Source organism: Mustela nigripes, chromosome 5, assembly GCF_022355385.1.
Source record: "Mustela nigripes isolate SB6536 chromosome 5, MUSNIG.SB6536, whole genome shotgun sequence".
Lineage (NCBI taxonomy): Eukaryota > Metazoa > Chordata > Mammalia > Carnivora > Mustelidae > Mustela > Mustela nigripes.
Genome location: NC_081561.1, coordinates 39,279,787 through 39,305,806, shown reverse-complemented (window position 1 = coordinate 39,305,806; position 26,020 = coordinate 39,279,787). Strand labels below are relative to the sequence as shown.

At 34.8% G+C, this 26,020-nt stretch overlaps 1 protein-coding gene across 3 annotated transcripts in view; it reads left to right on the top strand.

The window, feature by feature from the left end:
- ADGRB3 (adhesion G protein-coupled receptor B3) overlaps window positions 1-26,020 on the top strand; it is a 726,796-nt gene that overhangs the window by 422,226 nt on the left and 278,550 nt on the right. For all 3 annotated transcript variants that reach the window (XM_059400179.1, XM_059400180.1, XM_059400178.1), the window contains one exon: window positions 12,875-12,918. In XM_059400179.1, the coding sequence (XP_059256162.1) occupies window positions 12,875-12,918 (44 nt within the window). The remainder of the gene's footprint in view (window positions 1-12,874; window positions 12,919-26,020) is intronic.

Below are 26,020 nucleotides of genomic sequence, written 5' to 3'. Positions count from 1 at the left end.
TAACGGTCACTCACTTGTTCAGAGCACGTTTTTCTAGACTTTATTTAGGGTTGTAAATGAAGTGATTTCCATGAATATATATATATTACATGGAAACAAAGGCCAGGAAATACCAAGTGATGTGCATGCATTTTTGATAACCCTATTTCTGGTGACTATGTAGTTTGAAATACAAGTTTTATAAAAATGTAGAATTTTGTTTAAAAAAATGCCAGATTACCCTATGTTTTTGCCTGTAATAAAATTCCCTTCAGTTTATCTAGGATAATAATTATTAAATTGTTTATCTATGTTCACATCTTTATTGGGCTCTGAGTCAAGCAGTAGAGGAGACCAAGATGAATAAAAACGTGTCTCACCACATGATGGGGGAGACTGCCGCATAAATACGTAGGTGTAAAATGCATGCAGCAATAGAAGTTCTAAACATAATACAAAGGTAGGTAATTAACTTCTGAGTACCCCAGAGTAGGAGAATGGGTGGGATGGCATTTGATAGTGCTGGGTCCAGGATCAGGGAAGACTTCTTAAAACTACCTGGGTACACCAGTAATCCAAACCTAAACCTCTCATTCCAGAATGACAAGAACCCTTTCTTGAATCCATCCAACCACAATTGGAATTCTTTAAATCTTGCTCCTTCCTTCTGTAGAAATTTAAAATTTCTTATACTTTACACATTCACTTGAAATGCTTCAATCACAGATGAGGAGGGACAGGGAAAGTGATTCCTATTAAGACTCTGCTGATGATGCTTTGATTCTCCCTATATTAAAGTGAGCCACTCTCGTGTGTTGCATTACACAGGTGATTTTTTTTTTTAATTCCTTGCAAAATTTCTGTGAAGCTGATATTTACATACAAATAACAGAAGCAGAGAATGTCATCTTCCCAAATTGATAAATTTAATGAATGGCAAAACAGAATCTATACTCAAATCCTTTGGTTTACAAAACCCATGCTTTCTCTCCTATTTTATAATTTCTGGTTTCCAAAAAGAAAACCAATTTTGGTTTTATAAAAAAGTGACAATTATCTTCCCTGCAAACCACTTTTTTCTAAGATGCTTCAGGCTTCCTAGATTGTTTAATGAAAATCTCAAACCTCTTAGTAATGACTTTTAAACATTACAACTAATACTTAACCTATTGGATCTTTTTCTGCTTTGCCAAATGTGACCATACCAGTTCTATTTAATTTTAAGAATGTGTTTTATTTCTATAAAATCTACCTCCTTTATACTAAGAATAATCTCATCTCTACCTAATCTCATCACTGCACTGAACACTGAGAATTCCTTTAACATTGCTTTTGAGAAAGAACTTATGTTTTTGTACATTCAAAATTTGTTTAAAAATATTTATTTACTTATGTTTTTGTTTTTTATTATTATGATAATGTCTACCAGTTGTAAGCATCAGTGAAACATAGTAATCTCTATTACTAGTTCCCAGAATTCTTTGCTAAAAAGAAAAAGCAATACGATGTCAGAGTGAATATCATATTTCTTATGGAGAAAACACTTATGTAAGTGGACATCAACAAAACTTTCCTAAATAAAGTCACTATTGAGAATTTAGAGAACATATTAATTAAAGGACATTTTTTTCAGAAGTTGAAGAAAGAGTAACCGAGTAACCTCAACAGTAGTGTTGATGAAACCGTCTCACTAATGTTAATTCAAACTATTTGAAATTAACAGATTTAAACTTTGAGTCAAACTTCTCTTCTGGGGATTCTGCCAGTCAATTTACAAAGGAGATAAACCATGTACAGAATATTACTTTTTATCTATGAAAACTGGAGTTTATCATCAACACATTTTATTAAGCACCAGCTAGACAGTTGGAATGACAGGGAAAGTCAGAACATAAGAATGAGATGATTATCACAGGTCACTTAGAACAAAATGCTGTCTTTCAATATTTTGAGCATATGAGTTGAGCAGATTTTCGAAACAATATAATCTCCCCTCTAAAAGACATCCATTCAAAAGAAAATAGACAAATCTGTTGAAAGGGATTCTGAGGGAGAAGGAGAGGAAGAAGAAAAGCTTACGCTGGAGAAGAAAATATTGCCAAGTCTTCTCACACGCTTCTACTGTCCCCTTGCTTGCAGTGCCCAGCTGCCCTCAGAGGCTAGCCCAATGAACAGCTACAAAACAGAGCTTCTCTGGGTGGTGGGATCCCTCATTTCTCCCCTTTATTTTATAAACACCTTTCACACTTCTTCCATACAATACATACAGCCCTTGGTCTCCTGTTTTGAATTTCTAATGCTTATCGCCCAAATTAGAGTTTGTAAAATACTTTACTACTCACTGAGGGAAGGGATTTGTAACTGATTTGTTGAGTATCCTAGTATTTATTACCAATCTTAGAAAAATATGCTACATACAAATTAATTTTAGCTTATTTCCATTGAAGAGATCATCAAAGAGTCTATAGTGGAATATATTGACCTTCGTTAAATGTGAGAAAAGATGCATCTTAAACATGAAAATAGGAATTGATGAGAACAAGCTGAAATTTTATTATAACTGTATATAATCACTGTTTCTGCCTTTAAAATTGAACTATTTTAGATATATTTCTAATATCAAGTCTACTTTCACCTATTTTCTTATATTAAAAATACGCACCACACTTTCCTGAGCTCAGAAAACAGTAATGACGTGCAAATTTTATCTGTTTCATATACCATGTAGAAAAAAATGAAGAATGAGAATTAATAGTTATAGTGAGTCTAGGGAAAAGCCTGTTAACATTTCCTAAATGAAATGTGTCCTTTTAAAAAGCTTTTTAACAAATAGCATTTAAAGTATGTTAAATATAATAGGGCCCTTGGGAACTAGTAGAAATAGTTGGTAGAATATGGAATCCTGAAATTACAAATTGTATTTAGCAAAGCCAATTGCAGTTTTACCCAGCTCATATATCATTAATGACTCAGATGCTATTCTTAGTTCGGGTTTGGGGGGCTTTACAGCTTTATTGTGATGACCTCTAGAGTTAGGGTCTGTAGTGCTTAGGCATAGCAATTACTTACTTTTAAAAAATATCAAATTTGCTTTTCCAGGAAAAGAATTTCATTTTTCATGTTACTTAAGATTTCTTCAGTTGTGAGATTGATGGTTATCAATATTGTTAGATTATCTAATGCATAAGGAAAGGTACTAATTTTATTGAAAAAAATTGTTGAGTCCTAAATAAATATAGTAGAATCACCATATATACACGCATGCACACACACACACACACACACACACACACCCAGCATTAAGATGTCTCGGATCTGACAGATCTGAACCTGCTATGGCTTTCCAAGGTGGATAACATCTCCATCTTTAAAGAGGAGTTAGAAGAATAAGAAATTAAATGCATTTTAGTTAGTTCATGCTCTATCAACTTTGTTAGCCTGAAGATAAATTCTTTTGCCAAATGTAAGCATATTTTTATGCAGTTCCATTTCTAGTAGAAAGACAGATTGGACTACGCTGGCCTGCCGTCTGCAGTCTTGCCTTTCTTTTTATTTCTTCCTCTGAGTAGTGACGTGTGCTGTAGGTAACATGATACTGCTGTCTTTCAACATTGAAAAAAAATCTACAAAATTTATTCGTAGTTCTCAAATCGGTCATATTCACAAAAAAAGAAAGAAAGAAAGAAAGAGAGAGAGAGAGAGAAAGAAAGAAAGAAAGAAAGAAAGAAAGAAAGAAAGAAAGAAAAGGAAAAAGAAAAAATCTCATGGGAATTTGGGCTGGTAGGTTTTGTTTTCTTTGCCATATTTGCTTGCATACGAACAGGATCAAGCTAACAAATGGAGTTTGTGTTATGTGTATACACTAAAATTAATCATGAGCCACAACCTTTGTAAATCATAGCTGAAAACACAGTGGAAGACTCTAATGAATATGCTTGTTAACCCTTAGATAAGCATGAAAGACAATGAAGAGATTTCAACACTCATCAGTGAGTATTTTCCTGAATATTAACGGCTGATAACAACACTAGGAATTAAAAATCACTTGGCAAAGCTTAAGAAAGTTGAGTTTGTGCATATATAATTTCTACGAAGGGGTGTTTGTATTGCTTTACTTTTTGAATTACTTTTCTACCGAGTTTTTGTCCATTTGAAAGAGATTTCTGATTTCTTTTCCCCCTGCTTAAAGCTCTTGGTAACTTTTAAGGAAAAGTCTCGAAATACTAACTAAATAAGCAGATTGATGCCTCTGCTATTGGCAGAAATTGAGTTGGAAGTTGTTTTCTAGCTACAGTTTTGTGTTTTTTTTGTTTGTTTGTGTTTGTTTTGGTTATATCTAAATTCCTCAGTTTGAGTAAGCGACCTTCCCACTTACATTCCAAATTCAGTTTATTTTGATTCATAATATATAGTTAATATTTTTCAAAAAGATTTCGAATAAGTACACTATTTTTGGAGCAGCAATTAGCAAACTTTTTCTTAGGAGTCATAGAGCAAATATTTTTAGATAGGTGAGCCATAACGGTTTCTGTCCCTTCTACTCAGTTCTGCTGTTGGAGCATGAAAACAGCCAGACAGTATATAAGCAAATGGGTGTGGCTCTGCAATGAAATTTTATTTACAGAGATAAGTGTATTTGGATTCTACAGTATAAAGTTAATCAGCCTCTATATAGTACATAGACGCATGCTCCCCCCTTCTCGCAAAATGCCCATGTCCTAATCTCCAGAACCTGTTGTGTTACATGTCAAAAGGGACTTTGCAAATGTGATTAAGGGTAAGCACATTGAGATGGGGAAATTATCTTGGATTATCTGGGTAGATCCAATTTAATCGCCTGAGCCATAAAAAGTGGGTAACTTTTCCCTATGGCTGTGGTCAGAAATACAACATAATACTCAACTACCATTGCTAACTTTGATGATGAAGAAGAAAAGGGCCTCAAGCAAGGTGTGTAGGCAGCCTTTAAAGGCTGAACACAACCCATGGTTGCCAGCCAGGAAGGAAATGTGGACCTCAGTCCTACAACTGCAAGGAATTGAATTTTGCTGAAACCTGAATGAGCCTAAATATGGGTTTATCCTTGGATCCTCCAGAAAGTATTGTGATCCTGCCGATTCTGTCTTTGATTTCAGCCTTGTGCATCTCTTGAGCAAGAGATCCAGCTGATCTCACCAGACTTCTGACCTACAGAAACTGTGAGATAATAAATTCATGTTATTCAATGCTGCTGTTTATGGCAAACTGTACAGCAGCAGTAGAAAACTAATAACGCTGCATTGGAACATTGCAAAATTAATTTTAGATTATGAAGATAATATATATGTAAGCATTAATAGTGCCATTTTGAATCAGACATAATGCAATACTGATGATATATTATTCAATAAGAATTAATTAGCAACCTGAGATTAAATTCTGTCCTGCTGATTATCATACCAGCGCTTTAGGAACCTGATTAAAGGAATCACCAGACAATGAGATGGCAGCTGTGAAGTGGCTGTGAGATGTTAAAGAAAGTCAGAGGATGTCACAAGACAGCACAACCTAGGCAGCCACGGGAAGGGCCTTGTGGAACCAGGTGCTGGACATCAGGGGCAACTCTGGCATGTGTAGATATGTTGTGCTTTTGAAGGAATTTAGTAGAACTTCTTTGCTGGTAGCTGATAGACAGACTAGTGCAAAACACCGCTGTTGCCCTTGCCTCTGCTACAATCCTATAAAAGTGTTATTAAGATACATTGTAACATCGTTTGGGCTATAAAAGGAAAAAACTTAAGCTGTCTGTTTCATATATATGAAATCTAGTTATTTAACTGTTTTTTTTTAAGTTCCTGGCCACTCCAACTCATACTTGGAGAGTTTCTGCCCCTAGGAAACCCATGTATGTGTTTGTTGGGAGGTACACCAGACTCCTGTGCAGACATTGGTGGAAATGATGTAATCATGTAGTAAGGCACTCTAAGATACCTACATAGAGGCAATGATTTTCTTTGAAGAACACACATACAAATAATCCCTGATAGTGGTTCGACTTTTTACTGTTTTCCATATGTCCAACAGGCAGTATTCATCGGGAAATAATGTATATTCAGGTTAATGATCTATCTCAGAAATTAGAGAAGCAAGTTGTTATCACATTCACAAACATAGTGTCATCTGGTTAATGTGGGCCAGTGAGTAACCATAGCAGAAGCTGAACTGAATATACGTTCTTTCTTTATGCCCCAACTGAGTAGCTGAGAACTCCTCAAGAAAAGCTATGCAATGCGGATGGGACTCATCCTGATAAAACAATATTCTGCATTTCTCACTTCAGTGGTCTTTATACCAGTCTGCCTTAGTGAAAGGCAGCTCCTTCTTTTCCATATTGACTGGTTCTCAATGCGAAGTTCTCTACGGAACACTCATAAATCTATCCAAAAATCCTTTTATAGTCATTCTCCTGTTAAGTAGAAACACAGTATTATAGTTTCAGTGATGTTCTTTAGACTTCAGGTGTCTGTCAGCTACCCTTTCAGAAGGGAAGGAAGGAAGGAAAGAAAGAAAGAAAGAAAGAAAGAAGAAAGAAAGAAAGAAAGAAAGAAAGAAAGAAAGAAAGAAAGAAAGAAAGAAAGAAAGGAAGGAAGGAAGAGGGAAGGAGGAAAGAAAGAAGAAAAGAAAAAGAAAAGAGAAGAGAGAGTGTGTTAAAACCAGATTTAGTTGTTTTTAAATATCACTTAAAAATATGAAAATACAGAACTGTACTTACCATAACCTTGAAAAAGGATATGGAGAACATTCAACAGATCATTTTCTGTTGTTGAGTTTCACACAACCTTTTTCAACTGTGTCGTACTCCTGGGTGGTATATTACACCTTCAGGAACTATGAAGTCATTTATTTGTTTAAAGAAATATTCTCACTAATCAGCTTTTAGGGGCGGGACCTGTCTTAGATTTGACGATGAAAAAATTTACATCCACAAGGTCTTACCTCCTCCAGCATGCATTCTTTAGGCTTTTTTTTTTTTTTTAATGTGTCTTTTCTCAAGTAGTATTAGAATTATACACAAGATATTAAAATAGTCTTTTGTGGGTCAGGTCAGTCATTTTGGAAATGTTCTCAAGAGATTCCCAAAGTCTTTTTGTACAGTTATATAATAACTAGAGTTAAGCTTTAGTAGAGAAAGAAAGACAACATAAGCTTGGCAAAACCCAGGTATTTTTAATGCAATACCTTTATGTCTAAAATTTTGAAAATTGAAGAGAGACTATGAAATGTCCATTGAACAATCTTCCTCCCATCTACATTCAAGAAGTCAATGTACAGTGCACTAGAAGATGTGACAGGGAGAATCAACCTGGAACATCTGAGTCAGAAAATTGGAAATATTGATATAGTTATGATGAAGTCAGTGCCCTTCTTCATGCCCTTAGATGCGCCGTCTGCTTGTTTGCTTTACCTCTATAGACAAGAGGATGTATTGTTTTAAAAGGACTATGAAAGGTACGGGAAAGTTAGACATTTCCAGACTTGGAAGTTGTGATGGCATATGAGCACTAAGCATTTGGAAGCTTGAAGAAAAACGGGAGAAAGAAACCATATAATTTCTCTTGTGTGTGTCTTGAGCAGTGTTCTTCAGATTTGATGTGGATAAAAACTATGTAGAGGCAGTAATAATTAAAATGCACATTCCTAGGGATAGCCCCAATCTCAAAATATGTGGTGCCAAGGACTCTACATTTTTGATAAGCACCCCAGTTGATTCTAGAGTAGGTCCCGAAAAAAACCATTGGAAAACACTAAGATAGCCGGAGTGTAGTAAGCATAGTATGTGGATTGAATTTACTCAGAATGGAATAACACCAAAGAAAAATTAGAGAAACTTGGTCTTCACTCATTTTTATTGTGACTTTACTCTTATCTTTTCTGCGATCAGCTTCAGATCTCTGCTCAAATATTGTCTTATGGGTGAAGGCTTCCCAGTATATAATATTGCAACTAATTCACTTCCCATTCTTTCCTCTCATTGTGATTTAGTTCTTGTCAGCACAGATTACCATCCAGCATGTTATATATTTATGTTTTTATTTTGTCTCTCTCCCTGCCCCCTTCACTATAGTTAAATCTATGAAGCAAGAATTTTGTTTTGTTCACTGCTATAACCTCAGTGCTTCAAAGGGTACCTGGAATATAATACGTATTTACTAAGTGATTTTTTTTTTTGTATGAATGACTAAATGAAATTTATCATAGTGAGAGTAATTTACCATAGGGAGATGTATTTAGGGTATTCTATAGGGAAAAAAAAAAACTGACTTCGAAGAGAGTTTTGAAAGAGGAGGAATGCGCTTATGAAGTCATTTAGGAATCACTGAGAGCTAGAACTAGAAAGGATGTCCAAATTCCCTCTTCTATTCAAAAGAAAAAAGAAAGAAAAGAAAGGAAAAAAGAAAAGTTATGCAGATCAAAGGAAAAGAGAACCACCTATAGAAATACATTGACAAAGCCAGTGATATATTATATTGTTAAATAGGTATATTGGTTTGTTGATGTGGAAACAGAAAAGAAGTAAAAGTAAAAAACAGCAAAGACTAACTATTAAAGACACTTGAAAGTTATATATTGAACAACTATGGTAATGAGGAAATTTGGGTCATGGTACATTTTTTAAATGCCTTAAAATCGGGTGAGTAGAAATATTTATTTAACTTGAGTTCGACTATTCTATTTTGAATGGGGTCAAGAAAGTTCTTTGTTGTTTGTTTCTTTGTTTACTTGTTTTAGAAAAAATGTGTTTTTCAAGAATAAAGTATCCTTTCCAAAAGTTTTCAATACATGCAGTTTTTATATTTTAAGTGTCAATGAGATTGACAGCTACGTAAATGAATTTTTTTAAGCACAATTGTCTCATTTGGTTGAGAATTGTTTGCTTCCTTAGTTTAATGCTTTTTGTTTGTTTGTTTGCTTGTTTATTCAACAGACAGAGATCACAAGTAGGCAGAGAGGCAGGCAGAGGGAGAGGAGGAAGGAGGCTCCCTGCTGAGCAGAGAGCCCAATGCTGGGCTTGATCCCAGGACCCTGGGATCATGATCTGGGTTGAAGGCAGAAGCTTAACCCACTGAGGCACCCAGGCACCCCAATGCATTTCTTTAATCAACTTCTATAGGCTTGTCCACGCTCACCCATTATCCTCTTGCTCCTGTCATTACATTTTGTTTTTCTCTCTTGGGCTCACCATTTCCTGTTATCAATTTCCTGTAAATTCCTCAAAGCAGATCTTGTAGCAGAGTACCTTTGAGAAAAATGTTTAGAAATTATAACAAATACTTAACAAGTGGTTTCCCAGCAGAACCTTTTAGACAGTGTTTTGTTTTTTTTTTTTTTTTATGTTTAGGATTCACTCATCATTGATGTTTGCTTTATGCTTTCCATTGCACATTCTTTTTCTTTAAGCTACTGGTCTATCCAGATACTAAGATTTCTTTAATTTGTTTGTTCTGCTTATTTTTCTAAACTTCAAGTATTTAAATAACTGACCTCAGCTCACAGACCTACGTATTGGTAACTACACAAGAATGAACCCTTACAGATGGGGTCTGTCATGTGTAAGTTCCAGAATGTAGAGTGAAACACAAAATTGAGTGGTGCCTTTTGGAACCTATAATAATTTTCAAGTAGATACTTTTGAAATTTTCACAAGGACAAGAAGAGAGAGAAGCATGAGATAAAATCGAAGAGATGAGGGGTGAAGAAGGTAAAAGATAAAACTAAGGTTTACGATAGCGTGGATTAAGAGTAGAATAAGCATTTTTCACCTTTATACTTTTATCTGAAAATGGAAATCAGTTTTATTAGGGGATTTAAAAAGGAAAGATATCCAAACAATTAAAGTTGTTTTATATTTCTTTTTGAGTATTATTTTTTGTTATAACTTGTTATGAATTCTAAATATGAAATAGTAATCCTATAACCAGTATCCTATATTGGTTTACATAGAAATTTAAGTTTACCTAACTCATACTTTACTAAAAGAAGTAAACTAGATTCAGAAGAATTATTATCTCAGGTTCTTCACCCATAATTAGTTTCTATATTCATGAAAAATATACTCCCATACCCCTCATTGTGATATTTCAAGGATAATTTATTTTCTATAAAGTGTTCTGAGATCTTTTGAACAAATTCCCTGATAAAATGTAGTATAGCTGTATGATGCAACATTGTAGCTATAGTAAAGATTTCTTAGAAAGTCACAGACTGAATGAAAATTTTAACTAAAACCAGATAGGACCTCATGGGACAGGGGAAGAAAGCTATTTAGAAAAAAAAAGAAATGGAAAGAATAGAAAAGAAAACAGTTTGAAGCACCTTTCCCTTCTGTGACCCTCCCTAGATCTATACCACATGTAGAACCACATTAAGACTCACTTACTTGATGAAACTTGATCTAACACAAGCCATGATGTCCCTCATTTCTCCCTTACACAGTATATTATGACAAGTGACACTTATAAAACCATGTCTCTTTGTTGTTATATGAATATTAACATATATAAACATAAACACACATATGTATGTTCCTCATCAACCTCCTTGAGGCTATAACCTTCTTAGGGAAGGAGCATTTTTATGCCAAGAGCATTGTTTATAGGTATTAGCATTTGACAAGAAGAAAGATACCTTGGATATGCGGTCTTTGAGGGATTTTGGTAATGATGTTAAAATATTGGAATTAGTCAAATGTCCTAATTATAATGAAAAATAAAATTGGGATGGATTTCACAAATTTTAGAATCACTATTTTTAATGTTTATTTCTAGTGAAATTTTTGAACAGATACAGTAAACAGCACTTAGGCAACACTTTACAAAGAGCCTGCCTAGACTTTTAAAGAGGTTGTTTTGCTGGATATACCTTGGTGATTATCTACTAAAACAAGACTGAGGTGTAGGGGTCGCAGCCAGGGAAGGAGCATGTCTACCTATGGAACAGAGCCAAAAGCTGGTTTTATCTGCCTTGACCTAGTCATCATTTTTATTAATGATTTGGTTCAATGAGGGGATAGACACCATGCTTGTTTCTTAATCCTGTACCAATTAAAAAGTTTTGAATCAATAGTGAATGTGTGGGATGTCAAAATCAGGATTCAAAAAGTCTCTCCTAGGAGACTTTAATGTATAAGTAGTCAAGGTGAGGAAGAGACTCCCAAAATATCTGATACAGTCATAGCTTGCATTATTAGGAATATGGCATCTTACAGGGGAGAGACAATAACACCACTTTTTTCTGCACTGGTGGGACACATATTGATGGTTTCCCTAAACACACCTCAAAACTATGTGCTCTAAGAAATGAGTGATGTGGAGAATGAGAGAACTTGAAACAAACAGCGTATGTTTAATAAAGAAGAGGGCTCTTCATGGGTAGAATAGCATCATATAAAGGAAGAATTTTTAGGCTAGTTTCAAAAGGGCAAAATAAGGCCCAATGAATGTGACAGACAGAAAGAAAACACTTAGACGATTAGTACTCTTTAAAACAGAAAGATAATGAAAACCTCATGGCGTCATCCTGAGGGCCAGGGGGGCTACTCATACATATACAATTATTGAACTGAATAAATATTTGATACTTTTTTTTAACATATTTTCATTAGACATGATTCGATACAAAATAATCTATTGATTGAGAAGATATTGCAAGCCATGATGTATAAACTTGTGTAACCGCTATGTTAGACACCTAAAACTAATGTAACATTGTGAGCTATTTAAGAAACAACAACAACAACAATAACACTTTGCCGTGGACTAGATGTGGCCACATCTGCATTTTCTCTCAATTGATTTCAAATGAATGAGATGGTCTTTAAACGATAATAATAACTCTACTGGGACTTGAGCGTTTCTACACTTTAGATTACTCTTATAGGAAGGAAATGATAAAACTTTATGTTTATTTCCAAATTCAAAAGAACATCCCATTTTATGCTTCCTTCTCTATCTTCACTCTATAGGTATGACTATTATAATTAAGAAGACATGCAAAGGGGTTATTAAATAGTGGATCTGGTTTAGTTCATACTAATTGTGAAATACACCCCAAAAGGGCAGCCGTGACTTGCTAGGAGGAGGTGGCACATTGGGCCAGAGGAGCTTGCACATCATGTACAAATTTATACTTAAAATCCCTTTAATGACACTTCATTCTTCATACTTTAAGGGAAAGCTAACTCAGAGAATGCTATGAGGTGCATCGATTTTTATTTCACTCATCATCATTATTGAATAAAATGGTTTTTTAAAAAAATGCAGCTATTAATAACCCATTTTTAGAAAAAAAAAAAGGAGGAAAGAAGAAGAAGCTATCACTATCCAACACGTTTTCTGGAAATGGACAGTTAATATAACCATCTCTTGCCCCTAGGAAGGCGACAACCAGAGACTAATAAGGGTGGCAGTGGTTGTGTTTGTAACGTGTGCGTAATACAGAATGTTTCCCTGTGATTTACACTGTGTAGGTACTTTGGTCTTCAGAAAGGAAATAATCCAACAATTAATATTTTACAGGTTAAAAAAAATGAAATCTTTTACAAATTAGGTAATTTGTAAATTATCAAAATATGGACCTTGTGCCAAATGAGAGCTTCACTTTCAATTTTCAAAAGAAAAACTAAATATAGGTTATGACATTTGTAATAAACGTATTGTTTTCATGATTAGAATTTAATGAAATGCATCACTAAGGCTGAGGAAGGACAAATTTTTTATGCAAAATAAATAGAGATGGAGTCTTTAAAGTATCATAGTACAAGATAAGAAAGCTGCCATTCTGTTTGCATTTCACATAAAACTTCCATTTTTGTTGTATGTATTCAAGAGACATTTCTTCTTTCTCTGCTTATTTTTAGGGTACTTTGAATCCCTATTGTGTGTTATGGGATGACTCAAAAACGTAAGTGACAGATGTTTTCTTATATTACTCTGGGTTAAATATTCAAAGCACATTAAGTTATTTCAGCTGCCTGCTAGTCAACAGGAATATGATAAGTTAGTGGGATGTGAGTTACACTCAGAAGACATTCTCCTTTGTGCATCTGCAGGACAGGATGATGAATGTGTCTGTGTGTGATGATGCCATCAGATTACGTCCCAAGATAGAATTGTGTTACCTAATATGTAAGGCACATTGCAATGCAAATTCCATGAAGATTTTTTAAAAGCTCTAATATTTTAAAATCATAGGAGCTCAAATGCTGTTTCAACACTTTGCTCTAGTCGTTCAGCTTAGCATTGCAGAATAAAATGCAATCTCTATGGTCATTTAGCCAATACATTTCTTGCATGACCTTGAATCTATTATCAGAGTAATGTGATATTTATATGGCTCTTCCAAATTGTTTTGTTATAAAAACATTGAGTGACATTTAATTTTCTTATTCATATATTTTATGAATTCATGAAGACAAAGGAAAACCATTGCAATAAATAAGGATTAATAATTCTTCGATGAATTCCTTTGTACAAGAAATTGCAATATATCTTGTCAAAATCATCTTAGTCTTATTAGTAATTCTATGGGATTTTAAGGATAGTCTCACAGAACAGAAAACTCCTGATTAAGTGTTAATTAGACCCTTACACTTTAAATACTTAGGTACATTTATTTCCAGATTATACAGCTGTTTTGTTTTGTTTTGTTTTGCATGGAGGGGAGATAAATATCAATCAATCCGAAAGGCTAATACTGCCCTGTGGATGCTGTCAGATAGGGTACCATGATGTTGAGTTCGAGGTATTCTAAGATTTTCTCCAGTGTTCTTCACCCTAAATCTAATCTACAGCTGAGGTTTTACTATGCTACTTGCATCTCACCAGTAGCTGTACTGGAGAGTCTAGAAAAAGGACATAATTAGAATTCTAGGTAAAGAAAATATCTACTGGATGTGATTATTTCTAGGATACTGGTATAGTTTACATTACAGTATTTATGTGGTTCATGAATCAGTAATGTTGGGCATATTATTTGCTGTAGATTCTGATATTCTAAGGATCCTCTTCTTCAAGGAATTTTAGTGCCATAAGGAGAATCCACATTGCCATGATGATGATATGCACTGGATGTCCTCATAGATGTCATTATTTTTTTCTTTTGAAACACAATACAGAAATCCATGGTAGTAAAAGCTTTGCAAGCTTTGCTCTCTACCATTAGCCAGAGAAGACTCGAGTAGTATATTCTGACACACTGTTTAGTATGTTGTATAGTCAAGGGAAGAATGAAATGCTACAAACATCTAATTGAATATTTTCTACTTAGGAAAAATATGCCATCTTAAACTCATGATTATAGCTACTTGCATATCTTTGTGAATAATAATCAACTTTGATGTAGTTTTATTATCTTTTTAGTGGTTAATGTGCTTCATGTTAATACAAACAGGGGAAGTGTTAGTTTTTCCTAAAGACCCTTGGAACTGTTAAAGGAATACTATGAAGAAAGAGCATTCCTCTATTTTGTGACTCTCTTGGTTTCCTTTCACAGAAGGTCTAAGCTTTTAAGTTTAATGGAGAGAGAGATATTGGTGTTTGAGGTTAGTGCTAATCTTGGGAATCAATCATACTCTTTCTCCAACATCTGCTAAAACATCACTCTTATCCATGACAAAACAAACAAACAAAACCGCAATGTCTTAGCTTTACAAAAATCAACTTTTAAGTTGTCCTTGAAGAAAACTATTCAGTCAGAAGTGTGGTAATCCGCCTTTCAAAGTAGATTATCTGAAGAGATCAGTGTAGTTCATGTTTCCTGGATGTACCTGAAAAGTAATCAAAACTGACAGAACTTCTGTCCCATCACACTTTTTATCAGAGTGTTTTTATCATTAAGTTGTTTTTCTGGGTGAGTTTTAAATAGTGAAGGTTAAGACAACTTTATTTATTTTTTTCACATTTGTTTTATTTTGATCATGGTCATATATAGACATAATAACTTTACCGATGCAGTGATTTCAACTTTGAGTATAAGTGCTCTAAGTATAGTTAGTCGTGAAGAGATATGGCTACTAATTTTTATACAGAAAAGAGTTTACTTAAACAATGCTCTCAAGACTGCATTAATAAAGTTGAAATGTAATTTTGGTTTATGTTATCAGAATGTCTTACCTTTTTCATTGAGTTACAATTGATATATAACATTATATTGTCTCAGGTGTACAACACAATGATTCGATATTTGTATGTATTGCAAAATGATCCCCACAGTATGTCTCCTTAACATCCATCACCATACACATAGTTATATATCTTTTTCTTGTGATGAGAACTTTTTTTACTCTGTTAGCGACATTCAACTATGCGACACGGTATTAACTATAGTCACCATGCTCTAAATTATATCCCCATGACGTTTACTGTATAATTTTGTGTAACTGAAAGTTTCTACCTTTTGACCTCCTTCGCTCTTCGCTCATTTTGTCCACCTCTTACCCCCCTCCCCTCTGGCAACATCAAATTGCCCTACTTTTAATTTTTAATTAATTTTTATTATAAAATTATTATCTGAGTATCATTTACTTATAAAATTTTAAAAAATAACTGCTAAGGCAAAAGTCCCCATTAATCATCACCAACTGGGGTGTCTACATCCACTCATCTCCCCAAGGTCACTTCTACTTATATTTTTTTATGTGTAATTTCAGGTATCCACGCACGCATTGACATATGTATGCAACCATAAAAATTAATACTATTTTTACATAAATATTATCATACAGTATGTAACATTGGCATCATCAATTTTTAATTTCACAATATAGTGTGGAAATTTTAAAACTGTACTACATATGTTACACTTTCTTGTATGTACTACATTATATAAATCTATCATAATCAATCTAGTATTCCTAATATTGATGGCATTGAGGTGATTTTAAATTTTTTTAATGGAATGTATTGTGCTTCTGTGTACCTCCTTGTACATCCCTTTTTGAGGTTGTCTCTGACCATCCGGTTGAAAGTGTTATTCTCTTATTCTCTGTATATCACCCAATTTTATATTCTTCACAGCATGCATTCCTGCTTATTTATTTTTGTTTGCTTATTGTCTGTCTCCTCCACCAGGAAGTAAATGCCATGAGAGAGACACTTTATCTTTCTTATTCATCACTGCACTCTTAATGCCTAAGACATCCGCACACAGTATATATTCAACAAGTACTTCAACCCAATTCTTGTGTTAGTTTTGCCCAAGAATCAATATTTGCATTTTTCTCAGGTACTGTTTCTCTTTAAGAATTATTTCTATTTATGTTTCATCTTATTAGTACCATAACAATTAGATCTAACATTAGAAGTTTTAAAGGGAGAATACTTCATCTTGGTATAATACTCAGGTCCATTATAAATGGTCAATTTTATTTCTAATTATAATTAACCTGATAATCCCAAGCAAGGATATTGGGTACAATAGTCTCAGACAATTTCAAAACATATTTTCATCTTGCATTGGCTAACTAATTGGCGGGATGCAGAAAATTTCATTATGAGTGACCCATGCAATTAATTGAAAGTACTTCCTCACCTCAGAAATGCTTTTTTGGTTAGGAGAAGCGTTTCTTTTTAAATGTTTAAATTTTTTCTTTTTAATATAGCTTACAAAGTTATCATTAAGATAATAATTTGCACATTCTTTGGGACACTCTAAAGTTCGATTTTGTGTATTAGATCATTTTCTGGAAAACCCATAAATTATCTATGGTCTTTTAATTAACTTGTGGTCGTTCTCCATGGGTCTGAGTAACACCATCTGATGCTGTCAGGTTTGTGAAGGATCATGTTTGTTTTCAGAAAATGTTTCAGAGTGTCAATCATGTGAATTTCAATTATAATTTTGTAACTATTGCTAAACAGTTTTATCAATCCATTTATGACTTATGTGCCTCCCTTGTGGTCCAAAACAAGAATTTTCAATGGGCTTCCTATTTTTCTACAATTAGAATTGATTTATCAATAGTCACATTTTGATTGAGACTGATACCGGCTTGTTTGATCTCAAGTAACTGAATTGCAGTGATTCCTCTCCTTTGCTTCTGTTGCCCTTGTTTCTTCATCGCCGGGACTTTTCCCTCTCTTTAGTCATTTATATTGGTAGTCACCATTTCATATACCTGACAATATGATTCCTAAAAATATAAAACTAACACTCTGGCCTCATGCCGTCACTCCAGAGGTATCAGCATCATTTTCTTTGCTTTTCGGGCGACTGACATATTCATGCCATTATGGAGAAATGATGTCATAACTTCAGGGACATACACTTAAAAAAAAGCTCTGTTAGCTTTTAGGAGTTCACCACAATTACTCAAAGCATTACCGTCACTGGGTAACCAACCTTTCCTGTCCATGTGATAACCAAAGGATAAAACTCTTTCATAAGGCCCTATTCACACTGTCAGACTCAGCAAATTGATATGGACAAAACTCAATATCCTTACAATTATTAGAAAGGAGCAAAAAGAACAAGGGAGAGATCTTGTTGGGGACTTAATTTATACAAGAGTTAAAAAAGAAAGTAGGCAAAGAACATCTATGCAAAACAATAATATGATGGTCCTATTGTTTGGGTTTTTTTTATTTATTTAATTTTTAAAGTTTATTTTCAGTGTAACAGTATTCATTGTTTTTTCCCCACACCCAGTGCTCCATGCAATCCGTGCCCTCTCCAATACCCACCACCTGGTTCCCCCAACCTCCCACCCCCTACCCCTTCAAAACTCTCAGATTGTTTTTCAGGGTCCACAGTCTCTCATGGTTCACCTCCTCTTCCAATTTCCCTCAACTCCCTTCTTCTCTCTAACTCCCCTTGTCCCCCATGCTATTTGTTATGCTCCTCAAATAAGTGAAACCATATGATAATTGACTCTCTCTGCTTGACTTATTTCACTCAGCATAATCTCTTCCAGTCCCGTCCATGTTGCTACAAAAGTTGGGTATTCATCCTTTCTGATGGAGGCATAATACTCCATAGTGTATATGGACCACATCTTCCTTATCCATTCGTTGGTTGAAGGGCATCTTGGTTCTTTCTACAGTTTGGCAACCGTGGCCATTGCTGCTATAAACATTGGAGTACAGATGGCCCTTTTTTCACTACATCTGTCCTATTGTTTTAGATGATATACAGAATCATCCTTTACAGACCTGCAATTACCTAACTGAAATCTTTTCTTGATTAGCAATGAAAAAAATGAAGTCTGTGTTCAAAATATTCAGCATACATCTAGCCATGATTCCAGTAGAACACTATTTCTGGAATTTCTTAGTGAGTTAAGTAACCAGACATAGGATTTTAAAACTATTTAACTTCAAAAAGTGTTATTACTTTTATTGCATAGATTGCTCTGTTCAAAATACTTTAAGGGGGGTGACTGGGTGATTCAGTCAGTTACATGTCGGACTCTTGATCTAGGCTGAGGTCATGATCTCAGGGTCATGAGATCTAGCCTGGTGTGGGGCTCCTCACTCAGTGGAGTCTGCTTGAGAGCCTCTCCCTCTGCCCTTCTCCCAACATGTGCATGTACACACACTCTATCTCTCAAATAAATAAAATAAATCTTTAAAATATGTTAAACTCTAATTGAGTACATCATGGTAGTCAGTACTTTGGGAATAAATTACATGATTATATTACGTATAGGCTGTTCAGTCTTCCAAATTAACCTTCTTATGTGCAATTTCCAATATGCCCAGTGTATGTCCTCAGTAGCAACATGGTCATTTTTACTGGACAGTCTAAGGTCATGTTTGCCCTTCTGTCATGAGAGTGGTAAGAAATAAAAAAACTATTTCTGACCTGCATTTATTATAATTTTGTCTTAATTGGCATAGTCTGAGCCCATATGGCTCCAACTGCAGAACCAATTAAGATGTCAGGGTTCCGTGGGATTTCCCACTATCCGTTCAGTGATCAATTCTTAGATAATATAAAACTATGTTAATACGTTATATTTCCGTTCATTATATTCACACTGACAGAAACAAGAATATTAGACTTTTATGTTATCAAAATACAAGTCATTGTAAATTAAAATTGGCCAATTTCCAATAATTTAGATATTGTATCATGGATCAAAAATAATCACACACAAATTCGTAACAGTTATTTGTTTTCAGATATATCACTGATAAAATGTTGCTTTTGTTTGCAAGATAACTGTGCTTTTGAAAAAGTACTAAAATTAATAGAAAAATCATAATACTTTGAGAAAGTAGCAAGACAATTAAAAATTCATTGATAGGAAACTAAATGGAACTTTCTTTATTTTTCTGTCTTACACTGTACATTACTTTTTGAAGTTTTCTGGTATCCACAGTTGTACATTGCCTCATAAGCCCTTTATAATTCAAAATGACTTTGCTTTAGCTTTCTTCAGAAAAATATTTCTTTTTCCTCCCATGAAAATGTTTTAAATCTTCTTGGGGGACCTGGATAGCTCTTTTGGTTAGTGTCTGACTCTTGTTTTGGATTCAGGTTAGGATCTCATGGTCCTGGGATCAAGCCCTGTGTCGGGCTCCATGTTCAGCTGGGAGTCTGCTTGGGATTCTCTCTGTCCCTCTCCCTCTGTCTGCCCATCCCCCCCCGCCCTTGCGTAATTTGTCTCTCTTTCTGTATTTCTTTCTCTCAAATAAATAAATCCTAAAAAAATAATAAAGTAAAATGTTTTAAATTTTCTTCAGAATGTTTTGAATTTCATAATAGGTCTTATGGTATTGAATTAAGTTTCCTGAGGTATTTTTTGCTTTTGTTAGTATATAAGTAGTCCCTTTTTAACTGATATAGTCTAGGTATGTACCTCTAATATTATTACCAACTCAGTATGTCCAATAGTGTGAGCAATAAAGTTCAAGAAACATTGCATTATGCCTTCAACAATGTATTCTGAGAACTGATATTGGGAGGAAAATGGAACCACATGTTTTTTATTGTAATCCATGCCTTGATCCTCTAAAGTAAGGGTTAGGAAACTGTAGCCTACAGACTGTGGAACAAATGCAGACTGATATCTGTTTTTGTAAATAAAGTTTTATTGGAAAACAGTAACATCTATCTGTTTACATACTGTTTGTGACTGCTTTTGTCCTACAACTATGGTGTTGAGTCATTGCAACAGAAACCATATGGCCCACAAATTTTTCAATATTTGCTATCTGGTTCTCAGTGGAAGAAGATTGTTAACACCTATCCAAAACATTGTTTTCCAGCATTTTCCATGTCCTGGTATACATAGAAAATAATTTTAAAGCACATTGGGGTAAATGAATAAAAATGTTTGAAGCAGAAACAAGGTAGGTTGTCCCAAGGGTAGAGAGGATCAATATCTCCATTAGTTATGAAAAATTCTCAATCATTATTTTTCCAAATATAGACTCACCTATAATTTGTCTCATCTTCATCCAGAACTCTAAAGAACATTGTTTTGTATTCTTCTGGTATCATAAACCCTCTTTCAGATCTTCTGCTTTTTTTCCCCTCTTAGTTACAAAATTATTTTTTAACCTTCAGTTCAGTATTTCTCTCTTTATTTTTTCTAACCTGTTATTTAATTATTTGTAAAGTTTTGATTTTAAGTTGTCAATTTTTCATCTCTAGAGTTTCTTTTATATAGTTTTTAAATCTATTAGATCACTTCTTGGAGTTTCCTAATTTTTGCAGGCATTTTCTTTTTTCTTTTTTTTTTTAAGATTTTATTTATTTGTCAGAGAGAGAGAGAGAGGGAGAGCGAGCGAGCACAGGCAGACAGAATGGCAGGCAGAGGCAGAGGGAGAAGCAGGCTCCCTGCTGAGCAAGGAACCCGATGTGGGACTCGATCCCAGGATGCTGGGATCATGACCTGAGCTGAAGGCAGCTGCTTAACCAACTGAGCCACCCAGGCGTCCCTGCAGGCATTTTCAAGCTTATGTTTTATTTATTTCAACTTAGTAAGCACAATTGTTTTATAATTTGTGGCTGATAATTCCTATATTTGAAATTTTTACAAGTCTGTTTTTGCTCCTTTTGTTTCTCTTAATTCTCACTTATAGTACCTTGTATCCTAGTTTACTAAGTTAGGTCATGCTTATTTTCCTTAATGTATTATTTGTGAGGATTCTTTGATGCCTGATATGAAGGTATGTTCTTCCAAAGATAATTTGTTATTTGCTCTTCTGACCACTCGGTGATATTACCACCCCCACATCCCTTAAAATAAATTCAGTCTAGAGGTGACCTGGAACTCTAGACCATGTATTTCAGCAATTCTACCAGTATTCAAATGCGAGGACTAACCTGAAAAAAAAAAATAACTTATTGCTAAAAACAGGAAATCTAAATCAGTATCTTCTCACAACTGTAATTCCTGAACAGCTCACAATACCCATAGCATATCTGTTGAGAAGCACTGCCATACCATATTTTATGTCTATAACTTTGATAACCCTTATGTTTTCAGCCTTATGTTTTAGTAATTTGATATTCCTTTCTAGATTTAAATACCTTGGTAACTGAGAGTGTGTCACATTTATCTTTGTAAATTCTGCTGTGCTTGCCAATAAGATTTGCAAATAGATCTCTGTAAATTCATTAATTCAATCATTCTCAAGAATTCATTAATTCTTAAGAACCTATTGTTCTTCTATTCAAGATACCTGGCACATATAGTAGTGAACAGACAAAAATACCTGACTTATGGAGCATACATGGAGGAGGAGTGCAGGGAGAGTCATAAGAACATAAACATCAAAGATAAATAAATTATATAGGGTGTTGAAAGGTAAAGTTTCATGGGAAGGCAGTTGATCAAGATAGAAAATAGGGAATGCCATTTAATTCAACTGATTTATTTGTACTCCTTTGATTGACTTATCCCAGGTGCCATCATTCATTTATTCAACATTTACTTATCCGGTGCCCAAAATGTGCATGGTGTCACTTCAGTATCCATTTCTGGTTTTTTTTTTTTTTTTCATGTTTGATCAAGTGCTTTCCTATGCTACCTACATTTGGTAATAGAGTTCTCTTCCCATTCCAGTTAGCTTTCCTTAAGTGTTTGGCAATCCATATTCATCTATATTCTGTCTAATATCTAAAATGGCTATCAGACACATGAAAAAATGTTCATCATCACTAGCCCTCAGGGAGATTCAAATTAAAACCACATTGAGATATCACCTTACACCAGTTAGAATGGCCAAAATTAACAAAACAGGAAACAACATGTGTTGGAGAGGATGTGGAGAAAGGGGAACCCTCTTACACTGTTGGTGGGAATGCAACTTGGTGCAGCCTCTTTGGAGAACAGTGTGGAGATTCCGCAAGAAATTAAAAATAGAACTTCCCTATGACCCTGCAATTGCACTCCTGGGTATTTACCCCAAGGATACAGATGTAGTAAAAAGAAGGGCCATCTGTACCTCAATGTTTATAGCAGCAATGGCCACGGTCGCCAAACTATGGAAAGAACCAAGATGCCCTTCAACGGACGAATGGATAAGGAAGATGTGGTCCATATACACTATGGAGTATTACACCTCCATCAGAAAGGATGAATACCCAACTGAAACTGAGACAACTAAAAATTCTAACCTAAAGATATTCATACTATATAAAAGGAAAATGTTTATTAAAAAATGAAGAGGCAGTCTGTTCTTTAACATTAATTTTCTACATGCTCTTAGAATTCAGAAATTAAAATTCATTCACCTTATTCGTAGATATTTCTAAATCCAAAATTTTACCAATGATATTTAGGTTTATAATTTTCTAGAGATAATTACTTACCAGATAAATAATAATCTGGAAAGTCCACAGATTTTGGAGGAATAATATGGTACAATATTCTTCCTTATATTTCAATGAAAATACTGTAAGAAGTAAGAGCTTTCAATTTGTCATCAGGGTTGTCTGCTTATGTGAGGATATGAAACTGAAAATTAGCTTCAACTTTTTAATCAGTAAGACAGAAAAAATGTGATAATAAAAGTAACTCCAATGTATCTAATCACTCTAAGATCTAGATTTCTTAAAAGTCAAAATGGTCATAATATTACCTATTGCACGTGATGGTCATAAAGATCAACAGAAGAACAGCTCCAATAAACTTGGCAGTGACTAAAACATGGCAGATGTTTTTAAAAACATCAGTTAGGGGTGCCTGGGTGGCTCTGTCAGTTAAGCAACCGACTCTTGATTTTGGCTCAGGTTATGATCTCAGGGTGGTGAGATCGAGCCCCGAATTGGGCTCCATGCTCAGCAGGGAATCTGCTAGAGATTCTCCCTCTCTCCCTCTCCTCTGCCCATCCCCCCCAATAAATAAATCTTTAAAAAAATAAAAAACACCAATCAATGCTGTGGAGCATGGGTGGGTTTTCTGGTTGGTTGGTTGATTAGTGGGAGATTCTTTTTTTTTTAGGATTTATTTGAGCAAGTGTGTGCACGTGCATGCTCATGTGTGAGCTGTGGTAGGGACAAAGGGAGAGCATGAGAGAGAATCCTCAAGCGAACTTCTGGCTGACCAGAGAGCCAAACATGGTGCTGAATCCTAGGCCCCCAAGATCGTGACTTAAGCCAAAATCAAAAGCCAGACTCTTAACCAACTGAGCCACACAAGCACCCCTAGTAGTGGGATATTCTAACAGGGAAAGATGGCTATTCATATTCCCTTACCTGAATAATGGCCTCATGTATCTGGAAAAATAATTTCTTTTGTATCAAAAGGAGATTTTTTTTAAAAGATTTTATTTGTTTATTTGACAGACAGAGACCACAAGTAGACAGAGAGGCAGGCAGAGAGAGAGAGAGGGAAGCAGGCTCCCTGCTGAGCATAGAGCCCGATGCGGGACTCGATCCCAGGACCCTGGGATCATGACCCGAGCTGAAGGCAGCGGCTTAACCCACTGAGCCACCCAGGTGCCCCCAAAAGGAGATTTTTAATACATATAAATAATAATTCTTCGTGGCAGTAAAGCATCATCATAGATTAGTTAGCAATGATTTTTTCCATTTAAACTCATTAAACAGTGGTTCTTCGTATAGTCAGTGGTATCTTAAGATTTATTGGTGTTCCAGTAGTATTATCCTGAATATCTGACAGTCTTTTAACTTATTCTTATTGAAAATTTGGTGGAAAAGTAATTTTTTAAAGTGTCAAGTACCTTGAGTATGAAAAGGAAAAAAAAGGCCAAAAGCTGCTGACCAAGTGTCTCCTAAGTGCCATAGGAAGCCCTCATTGGGATTTATGCATGATAGAAACCTTGTCCCATGTAGCCCCCTTTTTCCTCCTCATCCTCATAAAGGCATTGAGGTTAGCTTTCACAGTATTTACTTAAACTAAATGGTTTTAAAATAAATAAAAGCAAAACTGGGAATTCATCCAACATAATTTATACTGTTCTTAGGGGCCTTGGGATGATTCCAAGAGATCTTTTTGATGAGATTTTTAAAATTATGTTGTTAAAATATTAATGGGTATAAGTATTAATAGGAGCAACCTGGAAGGGGCTGGTGAGGATAGGCCCTTGCTGAACCTTTCTTAATTTGCTAATGTCTGTGGTTCTATTTCAGCAAAGATCCAGGTTTGAATTACTGAGGATATGTATTAGATAATTTTAGAACTATAATTTTTCAATTCTTTCAGTGACTCAGGTTAAAAGCTCCCCCTACTTATGTATACCATAAACAACAATCTGGAAGTTTTCCTTAATATTTATTTTTCTATTTCCTCCTCTTTTTTTAATGCCTCAAAAATGCTCACTTATACCATAGTTAATAACTACACATAGCTTTGGTGTTAGAGATATTCAACCATTAAGGAAAAGTAGTTAATGTTGTCTTTCCTTAAGCACGGTTAACCAAGCAATTCACTAGGCATTTGTAAATATCTATTAAACCCTACTAATATTCCCTTGCAAATTATTTAAAATATAGATTTGAATGAGCATTAGTAAGCTTGAGGCCAATGGGAAGAAAATTACTTCAAGTTTAGTAATAAAGATGTAAGTTATAGATTTAACTATAGGGTCCACTGAGGAAAAGCAATGGAATAAAAATGGTTGTAGTATTAGAAATGATTCTGACTTAAAAAATTAAGCCTACTCTTTAATAGTTTTATTTGCTTGATATAATGGACATAAGTAAGTATACTTGGGAGGTATAAATCAACTAATAACTATAACCACTATATCTTACAAATTATATTTAGAGTCAAATTGAGTTCTCATTGCAGATGACATTATTTTGTGAAGATTGAAAACAATAGAAGTCATTTTAAAATATGTATAAATATTGTCTATAAAAAAGAAGTAAAGTTGGAAATCTTCACTAAAATAGATTAATATCCTCAATATAAAACTAAAACACTATATTTGCCAATACCTAAGTTACAAAAGATTGTCTAGCTGTTCTTTCTACTTCCTACCAGCAGCTCTTTTAGTGTGTACTGGTATTATGTGACTTCTTTTTAATGCTATTTGTAGAACTGGGTTTTGGCAAGAATTGGGCAAGTTTCATTGCCCTGAATTTTCACCAGCATTAGTAGCTGATGGAAAGGAGGAGGAAGGAAGTGAGAGTAGCACTGAAGAAAATCTTCCAATAGGATGTATTTGAAATTCTCCTGAGCATCCCAGTGGCAGCTGTCCGGAATGCTGTGTGGATGCCTGTGTTCTTGAAATGTACATCCAACTAAGTAGATTCTGAAATTTTATTCACCCAGCAAGACCCCTCCCCTGGTTCACTGTTCTGGTCTGCAAGGAATACTTTGCACACAGTCTGAGCTATTTTGTTAGAAACATAGTTGTATAATGTGCTGGTTCACTTCAGAATTCAGTCCAACAAAAGTACTACGTACCCAAGTTTACAACTACTCAGCTTCTTTGGGAATTGGGCACATATATGGATCCTTTACATCTTATGGCTTGAGCCTAGACTAAAATTAAAGCCAGAGAAGTCAGGGGTGCCTGGGTGGCTGAGTGGGTTAAGCCTCTGCCTTCAGCTCAGGTCATGATTTTAGGGTTCTGGAATCGAG